Source organism: Sceloporus occidentalis, unplaced genomic scaffold (assembly GCF_023333645.1).
Source record: "Sceloporus occidentalis isolate IW3139 unplaced genomic scaffold, rSceOcc1.0.p SCAF_4, whole genome shotgun sequence".
In the NCBI taxonomy this organism is placed as follows: domain Eukaryota; kingdom Metazoa; phylum Chordata; class Lepidosauria; order Squamata; family Phrynosomatidae; genus Sceloporus; species Sceloporus occidentalis.
The window spans coordinates 703,230-729,330 of NW_028316984.1; the positions used below are offsets into that span (position 1 = coordinate 703,230).

Below are 26,101 nucleotides of genomic sequence, written 5' to 3' on the forward strand. Positions count from 1 at the left end.
ATCTGCCGGCCTGAGAGGAAGTAGACTCCGCCTTCCATAACTGCCATCCGCCGGCCTGAGAGGAAGGAGACTCCGCCCTCCATAAGTGCCATCTGCCGGCCTGAGAGGAAGTAGACTTCACTCTCCATAAGTGCCATCCGCCGGCCTGAGAGGAAGGAGACTCCACTCTCCATAAGTGCCATCTGCCGGCCTGAGAGGAAGGAGACTCCGCCCTCCATAACTGCCATCTGCCGGCCTGAGAGGAAGTAGACTCTGCCCTCCATAACTGCCATCCGCCGGCCTGAGAGGAAGGAGACTCCACTCTCCATAAGTGCCATCTGCCGGCCTGAGAGGAAGGAGACTCCGCCCTCCATAAGTGCCATCTGCCGGCCTGAGAGGAAGGAGACTCCACTCTCCATAAGTGCCATCCGCCGGCCTGAGAGGAAGGAGACTCCACTCTCCATAAGTGCCATCTGCCGGCCTGAGAGGAAGGAGACTCCGCCCTCCATAAGTGCCATCTGCCGGCCTGAGAGGAAGTAGACTCTGCCCTCCATAACTGCCATTCGCCGGCCTGAGAGGAAGGAGACTCCACTCTCCATAAGTGCCATCTGCCGGCCTGAGAGGAAGGAGACTCCACTCTCCATAACTGCCATCTGCAGGCCTGAGAGGAAGTAGACTCTGTCCTCCATAACTGCCATCTGCCGGCCTGAGAGGAAGGAGACTCCACTCTCCATAAGTGCCATCCGCTGGCCTGAGAGGAAGGAGACTCCACTCTCCATAAGTGCCATCTGCCGACCTGAGAGGAAGAAGACTCCACCCTCCATAACTGTCATCCACCGGCCTGAGAGGAAGGAGACTCCACTCTCTATAACTGCCATCTGCCGGCCTGAGAGGAAGGAGACTCTACTCTCCATAACTGCCATCTGCCGGCCTGAGAGGGAGTTCACCAGGCAGGTCCAGCTCTGTCAGGACTAGCCTGGAAGAAGGAAGAGCCCTCCCTCCAATCCATCTGATGCTTTTTTCTGTTTCCCTTTGTCTTGGGGTTTTGTTGTTGGAAATTGGTATGGGGTTGGGGGTGGGTTGTGGGATGCCAGCTCTCATGGATGATGCATGTGTAATTGGAGCTCCTATTGAGGTTGTGTGGGGCAAGGGGAGGTATGGCGGTAGGAAGGTGGATTCATGTCAGAGTGGAAGGCGAGATCGATGCGTAATACCTATCTCTCCTTCCTTCCATAAGTGCCATCTTTCCTAACCAAAGAGGCCTGAGAGTCAGCCAAGTCGTACCACAAACCCTGTCCCTGCTCCTATGCAACGCCAGGTCCATAAAAAATAAGACCCACATTATATATGACCTTCTGCAGGATAAAAACTGCGACCTGGCGTGCATCACTGAGACCTGGCTTGGGCCTGAGAGTGAGGCAGTGTGGGCCCAAGCCCTCCCAGCCGGGTTCTCAGTTAAGGACCAGATCAGGTTAGGTGGGCGGGGTGGTGGTGTTGCCTTGGTCCATAAAAACACCCTTTCCTTAACCAGGATCCCAGTCCGGAAAATGGATCACATCGAATGTATTTACCTGTCCCTGAAGGCCAGAGACAGTCTGGGGATTCCGTTGGTCTACCGGCCACCCCGTGCGCTAACAGATTCCCTGGCCGAGCTGACACAGCTGGTCTCGGATCTGGTGTTGGAGTCCCCTAGGCTTCTTGTCCTGGGGGACCTCAACATCCCTTTCGAGGCCAGTGATGTTCCAACAGGTGCGGCTCGGGAGTTCATGTCTACCATGACAGCCATGGGCCTGTCTCAATTGGTCTCAGGGCCAACGCATTGCGCTGGTAATACTCTCGATGTGGTCTTTAGTTCGGACATGGGGGCTCCGTGGGTAGAGATCTCTAAAATCTCCCCCCTGTCATGGATGGATCATTTCCTGGTTGAGGCTCGAATCAAGGCTTCTACCTTAAGTCCCCCTGGGGGTGGCGGACCTATTAGGATGGTCCACCCTCGAAGGCTGATGAACCCAAAAGGTTCCAAGAAGTCCTAGAGGGGTATACGACTGGTACTGAGGGCAATTCTGTTGATGCCCTGACCAACATCTGGGATAATAATCTCTCCAGGGCTATACACAGTATCGCTCCCAAGTGTCCTTTCCGGCCTACTTCCAACAAACAACCCTGGTATACGGAAGATCTCAGGGAAAGGAAGCGGGCTGCGCAACGACTAGAGCGTAAATGGCGAAGACATCAGCGCTTATCTGACAGGACACTCCTTCGCTCTCATTTGAAAGCTTATGGAGTGGCAATAAGTGCAGCAAAGAACTCGTTCTATGCTGCACGTATTGCGTCCGCAGAGTCGCGTCCAGCAGAGCTGTTCAGGGTTGTGAGGGAGCTAACTCAGCTCCCTCCCTCCCTGAGCCCTATTTTGGTACCATCCAAAGCCTGCTGTGACGATTTTAACAACTTCTTTGCGGATAAAATCTCTCGGATAAGGTCTGATCTCGACGCCAGCATTCATGCAGATCCTGTAGGTGAGGTCTCCGAAGCGTCTGTGGCCCCTGTTGTACTGGATCACTTTGAGTCTGTTAGTACTGATGAAGTGGACAGGATTCTCCGAAGCGTTAAGAAGACGACATGCTCTCTTGATCCCTGCCCCTCATGGTTGGCAGCCCAGGGGGGAAATGCTACTTTGTTACACCGCATTGTTAACACATCTCTAGGTGAGGGCCAGTTTCCATCGAAACTGAAAGTAGCAGTGGTTAAACCCCTGCTCAAAACGCCCTCCCTAGACCCCCTGATTCATAATAACTATCGGCCCATCTCGCTGCTACCTTTTCTGGGGAAAGTGATCAAGAGAGCAGTCTCTTTCCAGCTTCAATCGATCCTGGATGACACCGATTTTCTAGACCCATTTCAAACCGGCTTCCGGGCGGGCTATGGAGTTGAGACTGCCATGGTCGCCTTAGTTGATGACCTCCGTCTGAGCATGGACAGGGGAAGCGTGTCCCTGTTGGTGCTCCTGGACATCTCAGTGGCTTTCGATACCATTGACCATGGTATCCTTCTGGAACGCCTGGGGGAGTTGGGTATCGGGGGCACTGCTTTGCAGTGGTTCCGGTCCTACCTCTCGGGTAGATTCCAGATGGTGGAGCTGGGAGACTGTCGCTCCGATAAGAGGGCCCTTACATCTGGTGTCCCTCAAGGAGCGATTTTGTCTCCTATGCTATTTAACATCTACATGAAACCGCTGGGTGAGATCATCCGGAGACACGGGGCGCGGTGTTATCAGTACGCTGATGACACCCAAATAGTCTTCTCTGTGTCTCCGACTGATGCAGTAACTAAGGCTGGTATCTCTCCTCTAGATGCCTGTCTGGTGTCTGTAATGGGCTGGATGAGGGAAAACAAACTCAGTGTGAATCCAGGGAAAACGGAGGTACTGGTGATAGGTTCCCCTGCTCCGGGTGGTGAGATTTATCATCCGGTCCTGAATGGGGTCACGCTCGGAGTGCTCCTTGATTCGTCGCTCCAGCTAACATCTCAGGTGGATGCGACGGTCAGGAGTGCTTGTTATCAGCTTCGGCTGATACGCCAGCTGCGTCCCTACCTGGGCCGGGGGGACCTTGAAACTGTTGTACATGCTTTGGTAACCTCTCGATTGGACTTCTGCAATGCGCTCTACATGGGGCAACCCTTGTACCACACTTGGAAGCTACAATTGGTTCAAAACATGGCAGCCAGATTGGTCGCTGGCAGATCCAGGGCAGACCATATAACACCTATCTTAAAAGATCTTCACTGGCTGCCTATTCGCTTCCGAGCCCAATACAAGGTGTTGGTGTTGACCTATAAAGCCCTAAATGGCTTGGGTCCAGGGTACTTGGAGGACCGCCTCTCCCCATATAGTCCGCCTCGCACACTCAGAACATCTGGGGCCAACCTATTGGAGGTCCCTAAGTCTCACAGAGGGCCTTTACTATCTTTGCCCCCACTTTGTGGAACAAGCTCCCTGTACAGCTTCGTTCCTCTGCATCGTTACTTTCTTTTAAAAAAGATTTAAAAACACACTTATTTCGGCTGGCATTCCCACTTCAGTAATCCTGTTATCTTTTGCCCCAACTACCTTAAAGTTGTTGTCTTATCTTTGCCCTGATATTTTGATTGTTTGCTTCCCGTCCCTACTCCTCTGATGATGTTTTAATTTTTATATGTAATATTTTAACTTGTATTTTATTGTCTTCTTACCTGTAAGCCGCCTTGATCACATTGTGGAAAGGCGGGGTAGAAATAAAGATTATTATTATTATTATTATTATTATTATTATTATTATTATTATTATTGATACTCTCATTGGCTGGAGAAAGAATGTCCAAAAGCAACAGGAAGGCAACAGAGGGAGTACAGACTGTCTTGATCCTTGATCCTGGATTTGCAGTGAGTGTTTATGAAGAAGTGACAGCAATGAGCAAATGGTGCCACCAGAATGCTTTGTCAGTTAACTAATTTCTTCTTATCTCTTTGTCCCAGGGGCCCTTTTTGTTCCTTCTATGGGCCTCCAGCCAAGGGAGCTGTCTGGATGTTGTGATGTGTACTCTTTCCCATCCCCATCTCATGTGGTACAATCAGAAGCACGCTTCTGAGCAATGTGTGTGTAAATGGGTACAATAAGATTCTAGCTACTGTGCATGTCCTATTCCTACCAATGAGTGGCTGTTTCATTTCAGCTTGTACCACAGGTACTCCCACAATGGTGGGTGCTCTGTTATTGCCAGTGTTCTGACAGCTGTGAGTTACACATGGTGGTGGTATCAGTGGCAGTGGATGATGGGTGGGGTGTATCAGGGTGCATTTCCAGTGCTCTAAGTGGACTGGCTTCTCAACACTTGAGCCCATGACTGGAGGGATCTGGTGATATTGCCATGAATAATTCTGACACTGTTCTTGTCCTGTTTTGCATTACAGTGGGCCCTCCATATTCGCTGTGGTTAGGGCACAGGACCCCTGTGAAAGTGAGAAAACTGTAAATAACAAAACACTGTTTTTTTTAACTGAGAGGACACCTCTCTAAGAATCTCTAGGTCCTCCAGTGCAGGTCTGTGGTAAACATCTGCCAGAAGAATTCCATTGGAAGACCTACAAAAACACTAGGACAAGTGTTTTTTCTAGGAAGCTCTAGGTCCTCCAGTGCAACATCTGGTGAATGTTGACCATACAGTCAAGCTGGGGGACCTAGATATTCCTAGGGAGAACATATTAATCAAATCTGTGAATAATCAAATCCTCAAAAATAAAAGCCACAAATGTAGAGGGCTGACTGTATTTCTTCCTTCTGTTTCCAAGCAGGGTGTGCACGTCGGAATGCAATGTGTAGACAAAGAACACACTGGCATAACAGCATTGTTATCTTATTCTTCAGTTGTAATTAGTGTCTAGGCTGCCTGCAATCCTTCACAAATTCTGTTTGATGTAGGTTCCATTGAGTTTAGTAGGATTACTTCTGAGTAAATATGTGAAGGATCAAAGTAACAGTTATCACTGTTGTGAAATGAAGTATCAGATGACAACATTCCAGCTCTAGTTCAGCCACGTGATTAGTGTCTCTTTGCTGGCCACCTATAAGAAAAACCAACATGTGTAACATAATTAAACAAAATAATAATGCAGCTCTGAAATAATACATGTGAATAAAAATACCCTGTACAAACAAAGAACCAGCATAGTTTAATGGTTTGAGCACTGAACTATGACTCTGGAGACCAGGATTCAAATCCCTGCTTAGCCACAGAGAACCGCTTTGGCAATTCTGGGTAAGTCATACCCTCTCAGCCTCAGAACAGGGCGAAGGAAAAAAGCTTCTGAACACCTTAGGGTCTCCATAAGTCAAAAATGACTTGAACGCACATAACAATAACAAACTACAACAATCAAACACATGGAGACAAAGAATCTCACCCACAAATCTATTCCTTTTTCCTCCTATTTTCTTGATTTCCACATCCTAATTTAAGAGGAAAAGGGCTTACTGCTATGATAGTTAAAACGTTGGGAGTCAGAAAAAGACAATCCACTGCAGATCACTTTTGAGAGCTAACAGAAAATCCTGAACCTCTTTCTAGTCACCCTGCTGAAATAAAGAGCTCTCCTAGAAAAAGCATAGTAGTTCAAGGGCATCAGTTGAATAATATGATAGTTCAGGCAAGGAAGAGAGCCCAGAACTGACAGGACTGGAGTAAGATGCTCCTCCTCCCAAACAAGTATTTCAGACCTGCATAGTCTATCCTGGGTTTTTCTGTCTTTTCATATTGGGTCAAAGTTGATATGTAAAGTATTTTTTGGAAGAGGTGCTCCCTCAAGTGGTAAACGGTGTCACCTTGCTTAGTTATTAGGCAGAAAGACAAGAGTCAGTTTAATGCAGAGGAACCTTATGCACTGGTTACCTTTGCTTGCCAGATGCTGTAGAAGTCTACAAACCTTGGGGTAGTCCAAGCACTCCATGGGGTGGCACACTTGGAAGAAAGAGCATGTAATTACATTTATACATTAATACCAAGGAATTAGTTTTATGCCTGCAATGCACCCTTGCTTTTTCTTACTAGCTTGCTAGGCATCTATATGAGCTCAGAATTGCAGTGACCAAAGTGTAACAGTGGCTTTCACAAAAGTTGAGATCTCAGCCAACACCTGGAGTCTGGCTAGGCAATTGAATCAAGCTAGCCAGAATGAGATGTTAATTGCTTTCTTAATATTAAAAATATATTTATCATTCATGTTACATATTCTATTTTAATCATTTGTTATGAGCAATGTGAAAACAAAAATGAATTGGAAAACTTGTTAAGAAAGTATTAAAAAGATGAATCAGTAAGTAACCACAGAAATGCAAATCAGTACTTGCAGTGTACCATTGTAAACTGTTGAGTTACCTTTGTATTGCAGTAACTGGAATGGGCAAATTATGGACATCAGATGGGAATCCTCCTGGTTGTGTACCAAGGTTAGGTTGCATGACTGAAGGCCACATGGAAAAGCCAAGCTGAGATGGAATAGCTGCTATCCCAGGAGAAGAGTAATGATGATGGTGTACTGTTGATGGCCGTGACTTCTCAGCTCTTACCAAAACAGGGGCAGTAAACTGCACATAGTTCAGAAAGAAGAGCATACATTTAGCATTCCCAGATTACCAGGGAAGGCAAACTTGAAACAGCTTACAAACAACTAAATCCAGTTCCCACTGCAAAAGAAAACAACAAGAAAACTACAAACAATTAAGTTTCCTTATTGTAAGACCTGTTAAGTGTTTTTCTTCTTATGCTTTATACTTAAGATTGAAAGTTCTAGCAAATTTGGGTACTTTGGGTCCAGCTTTCATCTTTGAACTTTCTGATTATCAGAATGCATACACTGTACTACTACTACCGCCCTCACTACCCTTACTAAGGGTACCCTTAGTACTTTTACTACTGATAGTATGTATAATAATATACATAGCTTAGCAGCCAGTAGACTATATTCCCAAGACTCTGGTGGACTATAACACAGGACTGAGGGATCTCTAATTAATTAGTCATCAAATTAATATAAGACTGTTGTCATAGTTGGTATATTTTGCCTGATGAATCAAACTCTACTGCCAAAGATCTAGATCTGAATTTTCAGCTTCTCAACTGCCATCTGCTAGTATTTGATGTCCTATAAAAACAAATTTACCTGCTGCCCATGTTGAAGCATAGGACCTCCATGCCCACTAGCTGGTGAATGAACAGGTGGTGGTAGAGATTTCAGCATCATGTTCTGCATAATGATCTGGTGCATCTGTGCATTTTGCATTAGCATCATCTCCACCATATCTGGAGACAAGGATGGAAGACAACATCAAGAGGCCATTTCTTGTTGTCTACAGAGATTACAGTAGAAAGTAAGGGGTGAAGCAGCCTATAAAGCACAGGTACATTAGGTTGGCACCCCCTGACCACTGGCAGTGCTACCCATAAAGACTGCACCACCAACAATTTCCTGCAGACTTACTGATTATCTAGGCTGTGGGTAGGCAGGAGTAGTGACACAAAAACAGCAGTCTCAGTGCTGACTGCTGTTTTCCATCTCATACGTGGGAGAAGAGAAAGCTTTCATCTCTACACCTACCCACACATCTAGGGTTGCCATATCCCGCCGGGGGGGCGGGACTTTCCCAGGTTTGGACCGGTCTTCACAGTCCCGCCCCAGTTTGGCCTTTGTCCTGGCCCCCACCCCTGGGCACTGCTGAAGGAGGCTATGGGCCGGCTGTGGCTGCGCGGCCGCTCCTGAGGCCCTCGCGCGGGGCCTTTGGCCTCTCGTGGGGCCTTTGGCCTCTCGCAGGGCCTTTGGCCTCTCACACACTTGCGCGGGGCCTTTGGCCTCTCGCAGGGCCTTTGGCCTCACGCACGCTTGCGTGGGGCCTCTCACACGCTCGCGGGGGGCCGCTCACGTGGGGCCTCTGGTGCGCTCACGCGGGGCCGCTCATGCAGCCGCCGCTGTGGCCGCCACCAGCGCCACGCCCTTTGCTGACTGTCAGGAGGAAGCAGTCAGGAGGAGGCGGGCAAGGGGGGCAAGTGGCAGGCAAGGGGGGCAAGCGAGGGCCAGCGGCAGGCATGGGGGGGGCAAGAGGGGGAAGCGGGGGCAAGAGGGGGCAATTGTCTATAGAAGCCTCAGAAATATGCATTTATTAACATTTTTTAAAAAATCAGCAAATTTTTTCATGTGTTCTCCATTTTTTTAAAAAAAGGTGTCCTCCATTTGAAATTTTTGTCCTACATTTGTCCCGGTTTGGAGGTCCTGACTTATGGCAGCCCTACACACATACCAATGATCCATGGGGATCTCAGTGGACAGGAAGGCAAGATTTAAACCTCATCTGCCCTGCTGACATATATGTCAGGGTGGTGTAAGAATGTGTATGAGTGTGTCTGTGCATGCACCTCACACTGATCTAGCACAGGACGGTCTTGGAAATTGAGAAGTGTCTGTGTCTTTGCTCTAAAGACTGTTTTAAGGCTGGTCTTTTCAAGTAATATTAGTTCAGCAGTATTGGCTGTGAATTTTATTCTGTAGAAAGATAAGGATGGCCCCATACAGACAGGCCAAAATAAAGCTGGTTGGGGTCACTTTGAAGGTATGCTGTTTCAATGATGCATGCATCCTAAGAGTCTGGAAGCTGCGTCAAAGCCACGTTCCAGTCCTAAGGACTGGAGCACAGCTTTGGCGCAGCTTCCGGACTCTCAAGACGCACGCATCATTGAAACAGCATATCTCCAAAGTGACCCAAAGCAGCTTTATTTTGGCCTGTCTGTATGGGGCCGATGCTATGTGAGTAGCTTGGTTAATTACTGGTAAATGTCCAACTGCACAGCAGTGGGAAATAGAAATACACTTATAGAGGTCCCTGTGCCTTGGATTGATTCACCATAACGCATTGTGGACAATACAACCTGGATTATAAGATCACAAGTGGCAAAATTAACCATCCACTATATGGCAAAACATTTGCAAAAAGCTTAATTTCTCTCTGTATTATGTTCTTTCTAACAGCCAAGCTAGATGTAATGGGGAAAACATAAAAGTGCTATTTTATCCATTCAAAGAATACAATCTGTCAACACAGATTCCCTTCCCCCCCCCCCCCAACAAGTAGGAAAGATGGAGCTTTTCCACTCTGCCTGATCATAGTCAGAGACACCAGAAACCCATACCTTTATTATATTTTTAAGCTGAAAATGTTTCTTTTTTAAAAAAAAAAAAAAAAAAATTATTAAATACCAGACATCAACAAGACAATACAAATGGAAACAAACACATACACATTATACAATATACATACATGTAAAACAATACAATACAATACATCACAGAACTGAGATTATTCAATACTTATTTGAATCATATATAGAATACTTCCGAATCTTCGATGTTACCTCTACCAAATCAAAGCATAATATTATAAATCCCATATTTCTGAAAAAAAATTCTTATAGAACTACATAATCTCTAATCATGTTTAATTGTTTTATATAATAATTATATAATAATTATATTGCTTTGAACGTAATATCTTATATCACTATTAACTATATACTTAACTAAAATATAACAACATATCATAATCAAACAAATCTTATATATAAGGTTAATTAAAGCTCCAACCTGACTTCTGATAGTATTTTCTAACACATTCCCAATCACTAATTGTATTATTTGTGGAATTGTTTTTCATAAGTGAGGTCAAGATATCCATATCCATATTTTCTCTAAGTTTCACCAACCAATCTTCTTTCGTAGGTACTTGATTATTCCTCCAATATCTTGCAAGCAAAATCCTTGCGGTTGTTACCATATATAATAATATTCTTTTGATATTATTATGTAATTTATTCTCTATAATATTTAATAAGAAAATTTCAGGTTTTAAAGAAACGTTAGCTTGCAGTATTTCCGAAATTAAGTTACAAATATTAACCCAGTACTCTTTTACTTTCGGACATTCCCACCAACAATGATAGAAATTAGCATATGAGTCACCACATTTCCAACAAGCACTTGACTTAGTTTTGTAAATAAGATTCAATTTCTTGGGTGTAAGGTACCAATGGTACAGCATTTTAAAATAATTTTCTTTTAGATTTTGACAAAGAGTGAATCTATTTGTTAATTTCCACAAACATTTCCAGGTTTCTAAATCTATTGGTTTACCTATGTCTCTTGCCCATCTTATCATTACATGTTTTATCTCTTCTGATTCCAAATCACATCCTTTCAATACTTTATAAAATTTTGAAATATTTGACCCTTTTTTTTATCAAAAAAAGATTCCATCCAGCTCATTACTTTCTTCTCCTATCCCTGGTTCTTTACGATCTTGGTTAAATCTTGAATATAGTTGATTGTAAGAGAACCAGCTTACATTTTATTGATCTCTTGTAACTGTTCTAATGGTTTCATCTTAAGTTTCCAACATGTACCATCAAATTCCTTTATAGATAGATCATTGTAATTTAGCCATTTTTCCTTACCATCTCTAGTACTATGGGATAACGCCTCGTAGGAAGAGACCCACATTGGTATATTTCTATAGAACTGTTTCTTAATTTTGTTCCAGACGCTGAATAGGGCACGACGAATAAAATGATGTTCAAAATTTCTGTCAGTTCTTACTTTGTCGTCTCACATATAGCCATGAAAACCGTATCACATATTATTCTTTTCTAAACATAGAATCCGATCATTATCAAGCTTAACCCAATCTTCAATCCATTTTAAGCATGAGGCATGGTAATACAGTTTAATATTTGGTAAAGCCCACCCTCTGTTATTCTTATCATCTGTTAAAAGTTTCCAGCTTATCCTTGCTTTTTTGCCCTGCCAAAGAAATTGAGATAATACTTTTTGCCATTTATCCAAGTATTTATCATTGGAGATAATAGGGAGATTTTGAAATAAAAATAAAATTCTCTGAAGTACATTCATTACAGATGCCCCCTCCAATAACGAGAGATGTAATTTCGCCCATTTCTCTAAATCTTTTTTTAAGTCTTTCCACAATTCTTCATAGTTATTAATCAAAAGATCAATATTTCTTTTAGTAATAGTCACTCCTAAGTATTTAATCTTCCTCACAATTTTAAGTCCATATACTTTCTGAATTTCAAAAAATGTTTCAAACTGAATCTAGTTTGACCCTAAAATAGGTTGCTAAACCAGGTCCTGAGCTGTTAACAAAGGAGGAAAGCTGTCAAGATCATTGTGCTCATCATAGAAGTTTATCGCATGGGGGAAAAAACGTCCTCCGATGCGTTCTAACGAGCACGAGTGCGGGCACGCACACAGCGTGATGGGAACTCGATGGGTCCCAGAATGCTAGTTTACTGCCCGGCGGAATGCCGCCGTCGCCGCCGGGCATTCCCATCGGGTTCCCAATGTGTTCCAGGGGGCGCTATTCTGGGAACGCTTGTTCCCAGAAATGGCGCCCTCTGGAACACATTGGGAACCCGATGGGAACGCCCGGCGGCGACGGCAGCATTCCGCCGGGCAGTAAACTAGCATTCTGGGACCCATCGGGTTCCCATCACGCTCCGTACGTGCCCGCACTCGTTAGAACGCATCGGGGGACTTTTTTCCCCCATGTGATAAACTTCATACTTGATGATGCTGAAGTAAAGGTCAGAAGGGACCCATATTGCAAATGTGGTGGCAACCCCATCTTTAGTGCTCCCACAATGTTTACTTGGGAAGCAGTCCCAGTATAGTCATTCAAGATTACTCCCAGGAAAATATATAGGACTATAGTTTTAGCATGGTGGTGCTTACCTTCTTTAATACTTCCAGAACGAGGGGCTGGGAAAGGCTGTGGAGGTGGAATTTGAGCAATGAGAGGTGGATGCTGAGGTATTTGTTGAATAATAGTTGCTGGTTGTTGAGGCAACTTGGAAAGGGAAGAAGGCAAACAGATTAGTCAGTGACTCAATGGCAGTAGCTAAAATCCTACACTTGGAGATGTTCAGTAGTAAACAAACATATTAAACTAACATTTTGCATATCCTCCCACCCTGAGGCCCTGCCATCAATAACAGAACAATACACAGATTAACATGGGGATCTCTCCTGCCTTCCCAGGGTCACACTGTGTGTGTGTGTGTGTGTGTGTGTGTGTGTGTGTGTGTGTGTGTGTATCTCCACTCTCTTCCAGGTCAGCATTCTCTGAAGATGCCAGCCACAGATGCTGGTGAAACATCAGGAATAAACTCTTCTAGAACATGGCCACACAGCCCGTAAAACCTACAAAAAACTATGGAAGCCGGCCATGAAAGCCTTTGACTTCACATAACAAATGACAAAGAACAACTAATCTAGTCTAATTCATTTTGATATGCAGAAATATAAAGATGAATAATTTCATGTCACAAAGACATAGATTTGAATCCTACTTGTTATTCCTAACTAAGTGGACCCATTGAATCAATTGTTGAACAGTGTGTAAACACGTAGATAAATTCCATTAATGGAGTGAGTTTGCTCTAATTGGAACTAACAGTAGGTTTCAGGCCATGATGTTTGCAGTCTGAGCTGTTCAAGATACTGCCGCTGGGACCGTTTTTTGTTTTATTTTGATTTTTTTAAGGGAGAAAGGAAGAAAACCCAAAGTCTAGCAGTACCTTCAAAGCTCTGCTGTTGTTGGCTTGCTGTTAATGGACTGATTGTATTGCTATACAGTTTGTCAAATATATAATTTGTGCTTCCTATGGATTGAGTTCATTAATATGAATTTTCCCCTTGACAGAATTGATATAATATGAGGCACTTACTGTCTGCTGGATAATCCTTGGTTGTTCAGGTACAGCAGGAGGAAGAGGAAAGGGAGGAGGAGGAGGAGGAGGAGGAAAAGGAAAAGAAGGAAGATGAGGAGCTTGGTAGACATGTTCTGGTCTGATGTGCATTCTTTGGATTCTCGGCAATCCATGTGGTAGTGAAAATTCATCCAAAAGATTTTGATCCTACAATACCACACACAGACACATCTCATATTCCCATGTGAATACATTTGCTATAGGCAACCCTGCTGTGATAAGATAGCAGAGTTCCCCCCTCCCCCCCCAAAAAATGAGCACTGTCCTGCTAGGCATTCATGAAAAACTGATCATTTAACTTTTCATTAAATATATAACAACCAAAACTCCTGTCCAGGAATTTATGAAGGAAGAATAGGATTAATTTGTAAAACTGCTGTACAGGATTCTAATTTTGACAGAAGGAAGGGCACTGCAGGTACTATTTAACCTTTTCAGATCACAGTCCCAGTATAGACTATTTCACTCTGAATGTGCTATTAGCAGAAATACAAGTATTTCTTTTCCCCCAGTGCAGGACAAATAGCTTCTTTATAGGGTATTTAGAAGGAAAATAATTATTTCCTCACCACTAAACTTCTTATTAAATCTGAAACCAACTACACAGGAGTCAGGAACACAGCCATGTTAGTCTCAAAGTTGCTACAAAATCCCTTTGCATACTTATTTCCCAGACTAATATGGCTATTTTTTTTACTCCTATGTAGTTGAACCTCCTCAAGAATTATCAAGAATGTCTTAACAGATTAAGCACTAAGGACTTTTTCACACGGAGACCTATGTGCTTAAATCCCGAAAATGGTTAAAGTGCTGGCATCCTGGAAAAGCAAGCCCATTTGCTAATGTTTATCACACACACAGCATAACAAGGGGTTAAAGGCACATTACTTAGGGTCCAATGTGAACTTGAGTATCAAAAGGAGACAAACAAATCCCTGTTGCCAGCTTGTGAAAGACCTGTTGTTCACATGTTCCAAGCTGTCATTCCATAATGAAACACTTGGGCCTCGAATTGCCAACCTTCTGATCTTCTGATCATCAGAAGTGGCATCTTAACCAGTAAGCCACTGCATCCCATGAGTACACAGGTAATTAATTAAACATTATACAGGTAATTAAATACTGGAGCAATACATTTAATGAATTATTTTTTAAAACTAACATTCAGAGCTCTAGCTTCATCAAGCACACAAGTGCTCCAAATGCTGCCAAGATTATTGTTTCCTCACTGTTGATTGACATAGAGAAACTACTACCGAGTGAGTTCTACCTCCCTTATAGTCCCTTTCAGACGCATGCTATATGTACTGTATTCAATGTAATGTGAAGTTTAGTCCTGAGTTTCACTTGATGAAGCTCAGCCAAGTCTTATGAATGCCTTCATACACAACTGTACTGAGAACTCACATATTTGAGCTCAGATATTCTCAAAAGTTCTGATGAATTCCTGTTATTCTGGTAACTGTTATACATTCCTATGCATCTTTGTGCTGGAGTATGTCCTGTTATGTCACTCTGCAATAAGTGTATATAAGATTGCATCCTGTGTGGTTTTTCAAGATTTATTTTTTTGGGGGGGGGGGATTTGTAAGCATTGCCTAGATCATACCCTGAGCTGCTGCAGAAGATCTTTTTTTCGTTTCAATGCACTTTGTAAAGCATAACCATGGCCATCATAGTTCCCTGCAAAAAAAAAAATTGGAAAAAAATCCCTAATTCCTTTGATTCACTGGTGATTTCAACTGTTTTTTTAAACAAAATACAGAAAGAATGGAAGGATGCAGAGTAAGAAAGGAAGACAACAAAGGAGAAAAAAGGGTAACATGTTGAAGGCTGAGTTAGATAAGAAGAGGGGTGCATGGGAGAATCAACAAAGTCATTATGTAATCTCATTTAATAACATCTGATATTTGTCCACACCAGCATCTTTACTTCTGTATCATTTGGATTATTACTCTTTGTGCCCATATAAATCTTCCCTTCATGTTTGTTCTGGACCAGGACTACAGTGTGTGGTTGCTTTGTGGAAGGGAGGTGCAGAAGGCCAGTTTCCCTCCATATACACACAGCAATTTTAAATTGTATATTACTGGATTTAATGAGAAATTCACTTGCCTGGGAACAGATGTGGAAGGAGAATATTTAACTGCATTTAAATGACAAAAACAAACTAGTTTTAAACTATAGATTTCCTGCATGGCAGGGGGTTGGATGGACTGGATGGCCCTTGTGATCTCTTCCAACTCTACGATTCTATGATTCTATAGCTTAGGGTACAAGTTCTAAACAACTGTGTATAATGGCCACCTGATGGCCATTTTTAAATTGGTCAGATTTAAAGACTAGACTGGCTTTCTTTCCTCTCCCTCCCCCCCCCCCCCCCCAAATAATAATGGTCTGGCAAAATTGTATGCATTTGAACCTCCTTTGATAGTGTACTAAATAATCAAGCACTAAGAAATACTAAGATGTGGCCACTAAACACTCCTATCTGAAAAATAGTTCTGGGGTCCTTGGCAGAGATGACTGTGACAAAATCCTTAGGACAGATACAGCCATTTTAACAACTTGAGTGCAGTTGAGGTGGACTAAAAAGTACATGGGTGACTGTGTGGGTGACTGTCAGATAACACAGGTAAAAAGCTTTCAACGAGCTCGACTGCAAGCTGAAGCATCACAATATTAAATTAAAACTTTTTTCTTTAACTGATGTGCCATATAAGCATATGTCTGCTGAAGAAAACAAACTTTCATTTCTATAGAACAGGTCTGTCTAGAGCTGGTCCAACCATCAAGTGAAAGCTATTTCAAATATTATAGGACCAGCTCCATGCACACAGCTGTTTTCATTTTCTAGATCAGTGCTGCCCAAAAGGATGGTGCCAGTCTCTGAGACATTGGCTACTAGTCCTTGACAAGTTTCCAGGAAAGAAAGAACCAGTTGTAGCCAAAGGCTACAAATATCGTGCAAATCCCTGGCAAGTTGTGGTCAGGATTGCCAGTCCTACATATCAGATAGTTTATGAAGATCCATTCTGTCTTTCCTTAGCCCTAGGTAGAATAGCCTATAGTCATGAATGTTGAAAGTTACAGATTTACAAGTTACAATATCTTGGAGTGGGTACTGGTTCTTCCATCTGCCTCAATGCCAAACACTTCAACCTTGGTAGCTTCTACATCCCATTGTAATCAATAAATACTGAAGATTGCTCTGGTCTTCAATTTTTCATCAGGTACTTGCAGGATTTTAAAATTAATTTTTATAGACCTTCAGGTTACTGCTTATTCCTTACCCCAGAATCTCTGTTATACCTTAATCTTTCCTTACAATCCACTACTAAGTTGTCTAATATGAAATAAAGTAACTACAAATATAGAGTTAGCATGGTGCAGTTATTTGATCTACTGCGTAACCTTGGGCAAGTTACATTCTCTCATCCTCAGAGGAAGCCAAAGGTCAACCTTCTCTGAACAATTCCTGCCAAGAAATGCCCATGGTAGGTTCACCTTAGGATTGTTGTAAGTCAAAACGACTTGAAGACACACAACTACTACAAACATACATACTGCCATGTATGTCACTGTGTCTCTGTAGGTACATGGACAGCACACCGTAAGTCCCCTGACAGAATAAGCTCAGGAAGGGATTTAAGAAAGTAAAAGATTTTATTTAAAGGTTTCTCTTTGGAAATCCTAGAAAATATTTGATGAAAAAATGGAAGACTAGGCCAGTCTTCAATATTTTTTGATTACAATGAGATGTAATGGAGTATAATCTAGATGGGATTAATTTCAGTTTGGGTTTTTTGTTTGTTTTTTGGCATAGTGCGCCCCTTGAGAGTCATTCCTCACTTGTCCATTCCCAAACAAATTTGAAACAGCTTTAAATGCTTACTTGTTGCAGAGAAAGGAGATTCAAAATTATCTGAGTTTTCAAATTCGTTTTCGAGTTTCTGTGGATCAAAGCAATGTGAGGTTTAATGAAAAGCCAGGGAATCAAACTTTGAAATTCAACAAGTGCTTTCAAAGTATCGGATATGTGTGTGTGGGGGGGGGGGAGACAAAAAAAAGTACACAGTATATAAAAATGAGCTTAAAGTTGGTATCGTAAATGTGGCTGCAATCCTCCCTGTGCAAACAATTTGTGGAGTGGGGCTAGGAGTCCGCAGGCGGCATATCCTTCCCAGGCAGCACCGCAGTTCATTGGCCATCAGGTGGGTTGGTCTATGCCAGCATCCAGACCCATGGTTTGGGCCAACCCAGTTTTTATCAGCTATGTTCAATAAAATTGTGGCCTTTCTTCTTCCAGTTTGTTGTCCTATGTTTCTTTCTGGGTTGGCAATGCACCCCTGCCTCTGCAAAATACACTTAAGAACTCCTGGCCATTGAATGATGGAGAATGAATTTTAGCAACAGTAGAACACACAGGATCCAACTAGAGTGGCCATCAATTAAATTCTATGCTGCAGGGATATTATTAACTTTCAGTAAGTATTTCAAGGGCACGCAATGTCCTAAGGCCAGTTTTATCAATCAGGTTAGCTTGCTGAGAATATGGGCACTATGAGCCTGCAGGAAAATATTTTCACTTCTTCCCTATCACAAAACTTCAAGTGATTTTAGATGCACTTTCAGCTTTCTAAATTTGGAGGCTGCCAACTTTGGTGACAGTGTGGGTAGTGAATATACTTTGGATTTAGGGAAATCTCCAAGATGCTGAAGCTTGGCTAACAAACAGGTCTAAGCATCTCAGCCTAAACAGCTGAAGCAACAGTACTGTTTCATATCTTGGGCTGAAGCAGATATGAGTTGTACCACAGCAAAAAGTATTCTTGTTCTAGCTCCTTCTCTGCTCTCCCCAATTCTGGCTGCATGTGTCTTTTCCTTTCTTTCCTGACTCTTTATTTTTCACTCTCTTCCCTTCTCCTTCCATTTCTCACAGAAGAATACCGCACTGCGTTCTCAGAACGTTCTGAGAACCTGATGAGAACGGAACACATTTGAATATACCGCACGTATGTGTTCCCATTGGGTTCCCATCGGGTTCCAAATGTGTTCCACATGTGTTCCAGGGAGGGTACAGATTAGATGTGTTCCCAGAGAGCTGAAACGTGATGAGAACGTTCCAACAGAGGTCTGTGCGGTATTCTTATCCGTTCTCAAATCCGTTCTCTCATTCCTCCGTCTCCTGATTGGCTGAAAGAATGACAGGCAGGGAGGCAGGGAGGCAGGCAGGCAAGCGACTGCAGTGAGGGAAGGTGTGTGTGTGTGTGTGTGTGTGTGTGTGTGAGGGGGGAAAGAAGAAGGGAGGGAAGGAAGGAAAAAGGGAGGAAAGGTGGGACAAGGGAGAGAAGAGGAAAGGAGGGAAAGAGAGAGAAAGAGAGAGGGAAAGAGGGGACCAGGGCAGAGAGCAAGAGGGAGAGGGTCTGGCTGCTTCTGCGGGGGCCCTCTGGTGTCATGTCCAGCAGGGCTCCTGTGCTGTCAGCATGCAGGAGGCAGGGTTACCAGGGATGCCCAGGACCTTCTCCTCCTTCCCTCCAGGAGGGAACCCACAAAAGCTCCTCTGTTTGGAGCACCACACAAAAGCAAGCAAACAACTCCCAGAATTCTATAGCAAAGAGCCAGACAAGAGTTAAAGCGGGGAGGGAAGCTCACAACCTGAAGGCACACATTACATGCACACACACACAGGAGGCAAAAGGGTGACAAGCTGCCAAAAAGGGGAATTGGGATGACAGCAGAGGGCTCTTCCTTTCTAACCAGTTTAAAGAGCTGCAATGGCTGCCGGGGCTCTGCCCTTGGCCCAGTCCCCTCCCTGGCAGCTTGCTTTCCCTCGGCTTGAAGGGACCTCCGTGGAGCTCCTCCTTCCCTCTAGGAGGGAACCCACAAAAGCTCCTCTGTTTGGAGCACCACACAAAAGCAAGCAAACAACTCCCAGAATTCCATAGCAAAGAGCCCTCTTGCTCTCTGCCCTGGTCCCCTCTTTCCCTCTCTCTTTCTCTCTCTTTCCCTCCTTTCCTCTTCTCTCTCTTGTCCCACCTTTCCTCCCTTTTTCCTTCCTTCCCTCCCTCCTTCTTTCCCCCCTCATACACACACACCTTCCCTCACTGCAGTCGCTCACCTGCCTGCCTCCCTGCCTGTCATTCTTTCAGCCAATCAGGAGACGGAGGAATGAGAGAATGGATTTCTCTCGGCTTGAAGGGACCTCCGTGGAAAATGTTCTGGGAATGGTTTCAAGAAAAAGTAAGGGCTGTGCGGTAAAATGCATTCCAATAACATTCTCATCATGTTCCAGTTTACCCAATGCAGTAATATTCGTTCCAGGAACGTTCCCATCACGTTACGACACAGAATGTTCTGAGAATGATATGCGATAATCTCCACAGTCTTTCTTCTTTCCTCCATCTCAGTTTCTGACCTGCCTGAAAACCTTGAAACCATAACTGGGGTATGTTAGATTCTCGGGATATCAAACTTGTTTAGAAATGATTGTCTTGTTGGATCAGCAACATCATCATTGTGAACATCATCAACACCCTAAAGTATTTGGTGATTATTAATGATGATGTTATGGTTATGGCGATTATCCATAACTGCCTTTCCTCCAGAGCTAGGTACGGACTGAAACCTTTTAAAAATGGATTTTATCATATGCCTCTGGACTTCTCAGAGTGTTGCCAATGTGGTGACTTTCACACGAAAACGGGGACTTTTCAGAGCTTTTGGTGTGATTTTGGTGCCTGGCTCTATTTCAGTGCATTTTGGGTGACTTTTGCCCATTTCAGCTCCAGCCCTGACTCTGAGAGCGAGGCTGGCTACAGAGCAACCAACCCTTTGGAGTGTAACACACTAATAGTTTTCAGCCAATCAGAGAGAGGACTGGAGAGTGGTCGCCGCCCCCGCCCTCAGGAAACGCTCTCTCTCTCTCTCTCTGTCTCAGCCCGACTCACTCTTAAGTCTAGCTTTCCTAGACTTAAGCGTACTTCCTCAGGTGCATGGGAATTGTAGTTCATTGTGGAACCAGAGCGCTTTCTCACAAAACTACAATTCCCAGGGTTCCCTAGCACTAAGCCAGGGCAGTTAGAGCAGTTTCAAACTGGATTATTTCTGCAGTATGGATTGGACCTTGAGCAATTTTAATAACTAAGGTCCAAAACACGCTGCAGAAATAATCCAGTTTGACACCGCTTTAACTCTCCTGGCTCAGTGCTAGGGAATCCTGGGCTGCATCTTCACTCCAGACTCCAGAGACAATCCAGTTTCATACCGTTTTAACTGCCATGGCCCAGTGCTATGAAATCCTGGGAATTGTAGTTTGTTGTCACACCAGAGTTTGCTGAGAAAGGTTAAATGTCTCCGGAAACTAGAATTCCCAGGATTCCACAGCACTGAGCCATGGCAATTAAAAGGGTGTCAAACTGGCTTTATTTCTGCAGTGCAGTTGCAGCCGAAGACATTTCTATTTGGCACAAAGCTCCCTGGACCCCCTTCATGTCAAAATAAACATCTTAAAAGTATTAGAAGGACTGAAAGATTCTTTGGTTGGTTTTAATGGTAATTTTGAGAGTTGAAATAAGTTCCAATTATTTTTATTCAATTAGGGCTACGTTTTATTGCCATATTAACATTACGGGGACTTTTGGGGGATTTTGACTGAATATTTGGTGAGATACGGGGGGATTTGGTGTGTTTTGGGCCAAACGTTTGGGGAATTATCTTTGAGGCTTGTTGGCAACACTGCTCATACTCAATCCAGACTTCTCCTGTACTTTCCAAAGAACAGTAAAATCTCATTATTTCAAAAATTGCTGGAGAAGTCCAGATCGGGTATAGGATGCCAAGATCAGGTTTGGGAAGCCTCTGGACTGGGCATGGAGGCATGCAATAAAATCCGTTTTTAAAAGGTTTCGACCTGCACCTAGCTCAGGAGGAAAGGCAGTGTAACAATCTTCTACTATTTTGTAGATAAGGAAGGTAGTCTAAGCAGAACAAATAATGTTTAGTGTGTTCACTTAGCCAAATATTTTCAGACTAAACAATATAAAATACATAATTATACAATGCGGATTTTGTGTACTATGCACCATATTACCAAGTAAAAATCATTGGAAAACCAGCCACTGAGTGAGGACATAAAGTGTTGGTTGGCAAGGCTGCTGACTGCTCTTTCCATGGCTAAAGAACATGGATGGCTATAAGCTGAAGAAGTAACTGTGCTATAAAATCTTCCTTTCTAATTTTTCATATCACCACTACATATTTATTGCTACTATAGAAAACAGAAGTGTGGGAAGTTGGCAGCTGGATATGACCTTAGAAATGTATCTTACCTTCTTAAGAAGTTTGACTTTTAGCTGGGCCAAGTGATCAGCCACATCGGAGTCTGTCATTGTCACAAAATGCCAAGGCAAAAGGCTGATCAAACAGCAAATAAAATCATGTTTAATAGATGCAGCCTTTTTCATTCTCCAGCATATTTGTCAAAATTTGCCATTGAATTTCTCTGTCAGATTACTATTGCAAGGGAAAATAGAACTGTCTCATGTCCAGTCCCCTTCATCTCATGCCTCTTGCATTGTACACACAGTACGGTTACTAAGATATTGCCCAGCTTCAACAACACTAAGATCTTCTTAAGGGCTACTGGCTTTCTCAATGCAGTTTCACCAAGCCCAGCCCTGTGTGTTGCTCCTAGGCAGGTCTAAATAATTCTGCGAGATCAGATAACATAGTTACTATGTTTGTACTTTTTACAGTCTAAACAAAACTCCAAGTAAAGACACTAACCTGGATCATACAGAGTTTGTTCATTGACGAGAAATAAAAAGGAAAAAAAAACAATAGGTGGAGTTGTTACAGATTCAGTAAAATCTGGTGAGGGTTTCCTAGGAACATTTCTCAAACCATGCTTTAAATATATTACGCCAGAAAGTTCAGCCAGAAATTGTATAAAGAGAACAGTACTGCAGAAGCTCGTGTTTCTAAGTGTACCTTATCTCCCGTGAAGTTCACATATATTGCAATAATTTCTGTATATACAGTATAATAATAATAATAATAATTATAATTATAATTATAATTATAATTTGTATTCCGCTTTTTCACAAAGGTATCAAAGCGGATTCCAACAGTAGAAATAAAACAACAAACAATTAAAATTTTAAAACCCCCAAAACCCCAACCCTCTCCCCAATCATAAAAAAGTGATCAACCAATAAAAAGAAATTAAACATCAAAAAAATTTAAAACTGTCCAATAGGAATACATTAAAATTTTGGGCAGATTAACACAAGAAATTCGTCTTCCTCTAGAGGAGGGGGCGATGGTATCAATTTTATTATTGGTATCCATAAAGGTATCAATAGAGGGGGAAGGCAAGTCTAATGGATCTAACCTAGTCTGGAAAGGCCTGCTGGAAGAGATCCGTCTTAATAGCCTTTTTAAAGGCTTCCAAGGTGATAATATGGTGGATCTCGTCCGGCAGGTCATTCCAGAGCCTGGGAGTAGCTGATGAGAAGGACTTCTGGGTCACCGCTGAAGGTCTGGTCTTCTTAGGTTGTAGCAGGTTCTTCCCAGAGGATGAAGTGTGCAGGGTGGATTGTATGGAAGTAGGCGCTCCCGCAAGTAGTCAGGACCCAAGCCATGTAGGGCTTTAAAGATTAGAACCAAAACCTTGTACCTTGCCCGGAAACTGATAGGCAGCCAGTGAAGAGATTTTAGTACCAGTGTAATATGGGCAGTTCTGGATGTGCCCATGACCAGCCTGGCTGCCATGTTTTGTACCATTTGAAGATTCCGAACTTGGCACGAGGGTAGCCCCATGTAGAGCGCATTGCAGAAGTCAAGAGGTTACATGTACTACTGTTTCAAGGTCTCCCCTTTCCTGGAAGGGGCGCAGCTGGCATATCAGCAGAAGCTGATAGCAAGTGCTCCTGACCGTCGCATCCACCTGAGCCGGCAGTTAAAGTGACAAGTCAAGGAGCATCCCCAAGCTGTGGACAGAGTCCTTCAGGGGAAGTGTGACCCCATCCAGAACTGGCTGACACAACTCCATTCCTGGATTAGGGGTCCCTATTACAAATACCTCCATCTTGCCTAGATTCAACTTCAGTTTGTTTTCCATCATCCAGTCCATTACCAAATTAAGACAGGCATTCAGAGGAGAGATGCCATCTTTAGTCACTGCATCAGTCTGAGACATAGAGAAATATATTTGGGTGTCATCAGTGTATTGATAACACCATGCCCCATGTCTCCAGATGATCTCGCCCAGCGGCTTCATGTAAATGTTGAACAGCATTGGGGACAGAATCACGCCCTGAGGGACGCCTGACCTGAGCTCCCTCTTGGCCGAAGAACTGTCCCCAAGTGACACCATCTGGAATCTGCCCGAGAGGTTGGACCAGAACCACTGGAGTACAGTACCCCCGATTCCCAACTCTCTCAGGCGTTCCAGAAGGATACTGTGATCAATGGCATCGGAGGCTGCCAAGAGGTCCAAGAACACAGCACGGTCACACTTCCACTGTCGATACCTAGACGGAGATCATCGACTAAGGCGACCATGGCGGTCTCAACTCTGTAGCCCATCCTAAATCCGGTTTGAAATGGATCTAGAAAATCTGTTTCTTCCAAGACTGCTTGGAGTTGAATGGCAACTATATATATCTTACTTCTAAATATATTTTACAAATTATTTACTTACAGTAAGTCATTGCACAAGGCTCCAGGAAACTGTCTCAAAAAAGTGCCTTCAACTTGTAAAATATTTTGAATTTCTGACAACACAGTAGCAAGATTAACAGAACCCCCATACTGTGCATAATATAAACGTGAGGGTATTTTTACACTTGATGTTTAGATGTGCCTTGAACTGTGCCTATATACAGTGCAAGTAATAAAACATATGTTAGTTTCACGCATGTACTGGAAATCAAATTAAAGGCGTTTTAAATATGACAAGTAAAAACACACATTTGATTTTTAATTATTTATTTCAGTTACAAGATAATCATAGGGACAGGCAAAATGGAATTACTTTACAGAGAAAAAACATAGGGCAGGTGTAGACATTTTATATCAGGGGAAGTGCTCCATCTAGCCTCTGTTTAAAGACCTCCAAGGAAGGAGACACCACCATGCTCCGAGTTGCCTTATGTTGACCCTAAGACAACTATATCATGGGGTTTTCTTGACAAGATTTGTTCAGAAGAGGTTTGCCATTGCTTTCCCCTGAGGCTGAGAGTGTGCGACTTGTCCAAGGTAATCCAGTTGGTTTCATGGTCGAGCTGGAAACTGAACCCTGACTTCCAGTCATAGTCTAACAGTCAAACCACTACGCCCCACTAGACACAGACACACAGACCATTTTAAAATAAATTTTCGTTTTGTTAAAATAATTCTGTGTATAAAGTTTGATTTCTACATCTCATATTTATAGCTGAGAGTTATAGTAGTATTATGGCCAGTTATAGCTGGTCACAGCTAGTTACAAAGTCCAACCAGCCACAATTTGCTGCCATTGTAAAAATATTCAACTATTTAAATCAGATGAAATTGATTCCATTTTGCTTGAACTCATAAATTAAGCAGATGCAGGTAGCCAGTCAGCTCCTCCATAAGAATGCCAACACTTACAGTTTCATATTATTGTGTTTTACTGTCAGCAGCGAGCAGTATGTTCAAAATCATGTGTGCATCATATTACACTTGTATTCTGCCACACTTCTACTGCTACAAGTGTAGATTGCCCTTCTGCAGCAACATCACAACAACAACAACAACAACAACAATAATCTTTTGTATGTCTTTGTGAGTTGCCTTCGATTTTGACCAAATTCAGTTTCCCTGACTTGCCCAGAAATGGACTTTATTCACTGAGTTAGCTCTGATTCTAGCATATGTTTGGGGGGAAATCTGTTTTTTTGTGCTTCCCATAATAGGGCAAGTTGTTCTGTGCCTTCAAATCATTTACAAGTTTATGGCAACCCTAAGGTGAACTTTTCATGGTGTTTTCTTGGCAGGTTTCTTCAAAGGGGGCTTGCCATTGCCTTCCTCTGAGGCTGAGAGTGTATGACTTGCTCAAGGTCATCCAGGGGGTTTACATGGCTGAGGTGAGATTTGAACCTTAGGGCCTGAACAGACAGGCCAAAATAAAGCTGCTTCGGGTCACTTTGAAGGTATGCTGTTTAAATGACACACACATCCTAAGAGGCCAGAAGCTGCCCAAAGCTGCGCTCCAGTCCTTAGGACTGGAGTGTGGCTTTGGTGCGGCTTCTGGCCACTTAGGATGCAAGCGTCATTTAAACAGCATACCTCCAAAGTGACCTGAAGCAGCTTTATTTTGGCCTGCCTAAGTCTCCAGTCATAGTCCACTGCTCAAACCACTATCTTCACGGATAAAACCTCTCGGATAAGGGCTGATCTCGACACCAGTATTTCTTCAGAATCTATAAGAGAGGTGTCCAGAGCTTCCGTGGACCCTGTTAAACTGGATCACTTTGAGTTTGTTAGTACCGAGTAAGTGGACAAGATTCTTCGAAGTGTTAGGAAGACGACGTGCTCTCTCGATCCCTGTCCCTCATGGCTGGCAGCTCAGGGGGGGATGGGGTGCTAACTGTTGAGCCGCATAATTAATACATCTCTAAGAGAGGGACAATTTCCATCTAAATTAAAATTAGCAGTGGTTAAACCCCTGCTAAAAAAAACCCTCCTTAGACTCCCTGATTCATAACAACTATTGGCCTGTATCGCTGCTGCCATT

The 26,101-nt window shown here is 43.3% G+C and overlaps 1 protein-coding gene across 2 annotated transcripts in view; it reads right to left on the reverse strand.

Annotated features, from left to right (window-relative positions):
* Positions 1-3,723: 3,723 nt before the first annotated feature.
* The window catches only part of LOC149313386 (uncharacterized protein C21orf58-like), a 35,309-nt gene continuing 12,931 nt past the window's right edge, over positions 3,724-26,101 (reverse strand). The window contains exons 2-10 of one of the 2 annotated variants that reach the window (XM_089519028.1): positions 21,669-21,753; positions 17,234-17,291; positions 14,948-15,021; positions 13,297-13,485; positions 12,302-12,416; positions 7,673-7,812; positions 6,889-7,097; positions 6,403-6,471; positions 3,724-5,578 (exon numbers count right to left, since the gene is read on the reverse strand). In XM_089519028.1, coding sequence (XP_089375154.1) covers positions 6,429-6,471; positions 6,889-7,097; positions 7,673-7,812; positions 12,302-12,416; positions 13,297-13,485; positions 14,948-15,021; positions 17,234-17,291; positions 21,669-21,728 — 888 coding nt within the window. In that variant the 5' untranslated portion in view covers positions 21,729-21,753 and the 3' untranslated portion in view covers positions 3,724-5,578; positions 6,403-6,428. Of the gene's footprint in view, positions 5,579-6,402; positions 6,472-6,888; positions 7,098-7,672; positions 7,813-12,301; positions 12,417-13,296; positions 13,486-14,947; positions 15,022-17,233; positions 17,292-21,668; positions 21,907-26,101 lie in introns of those variants that run through there. The other variant, XM_089519027.1, reaches the window with a different exon arrangement.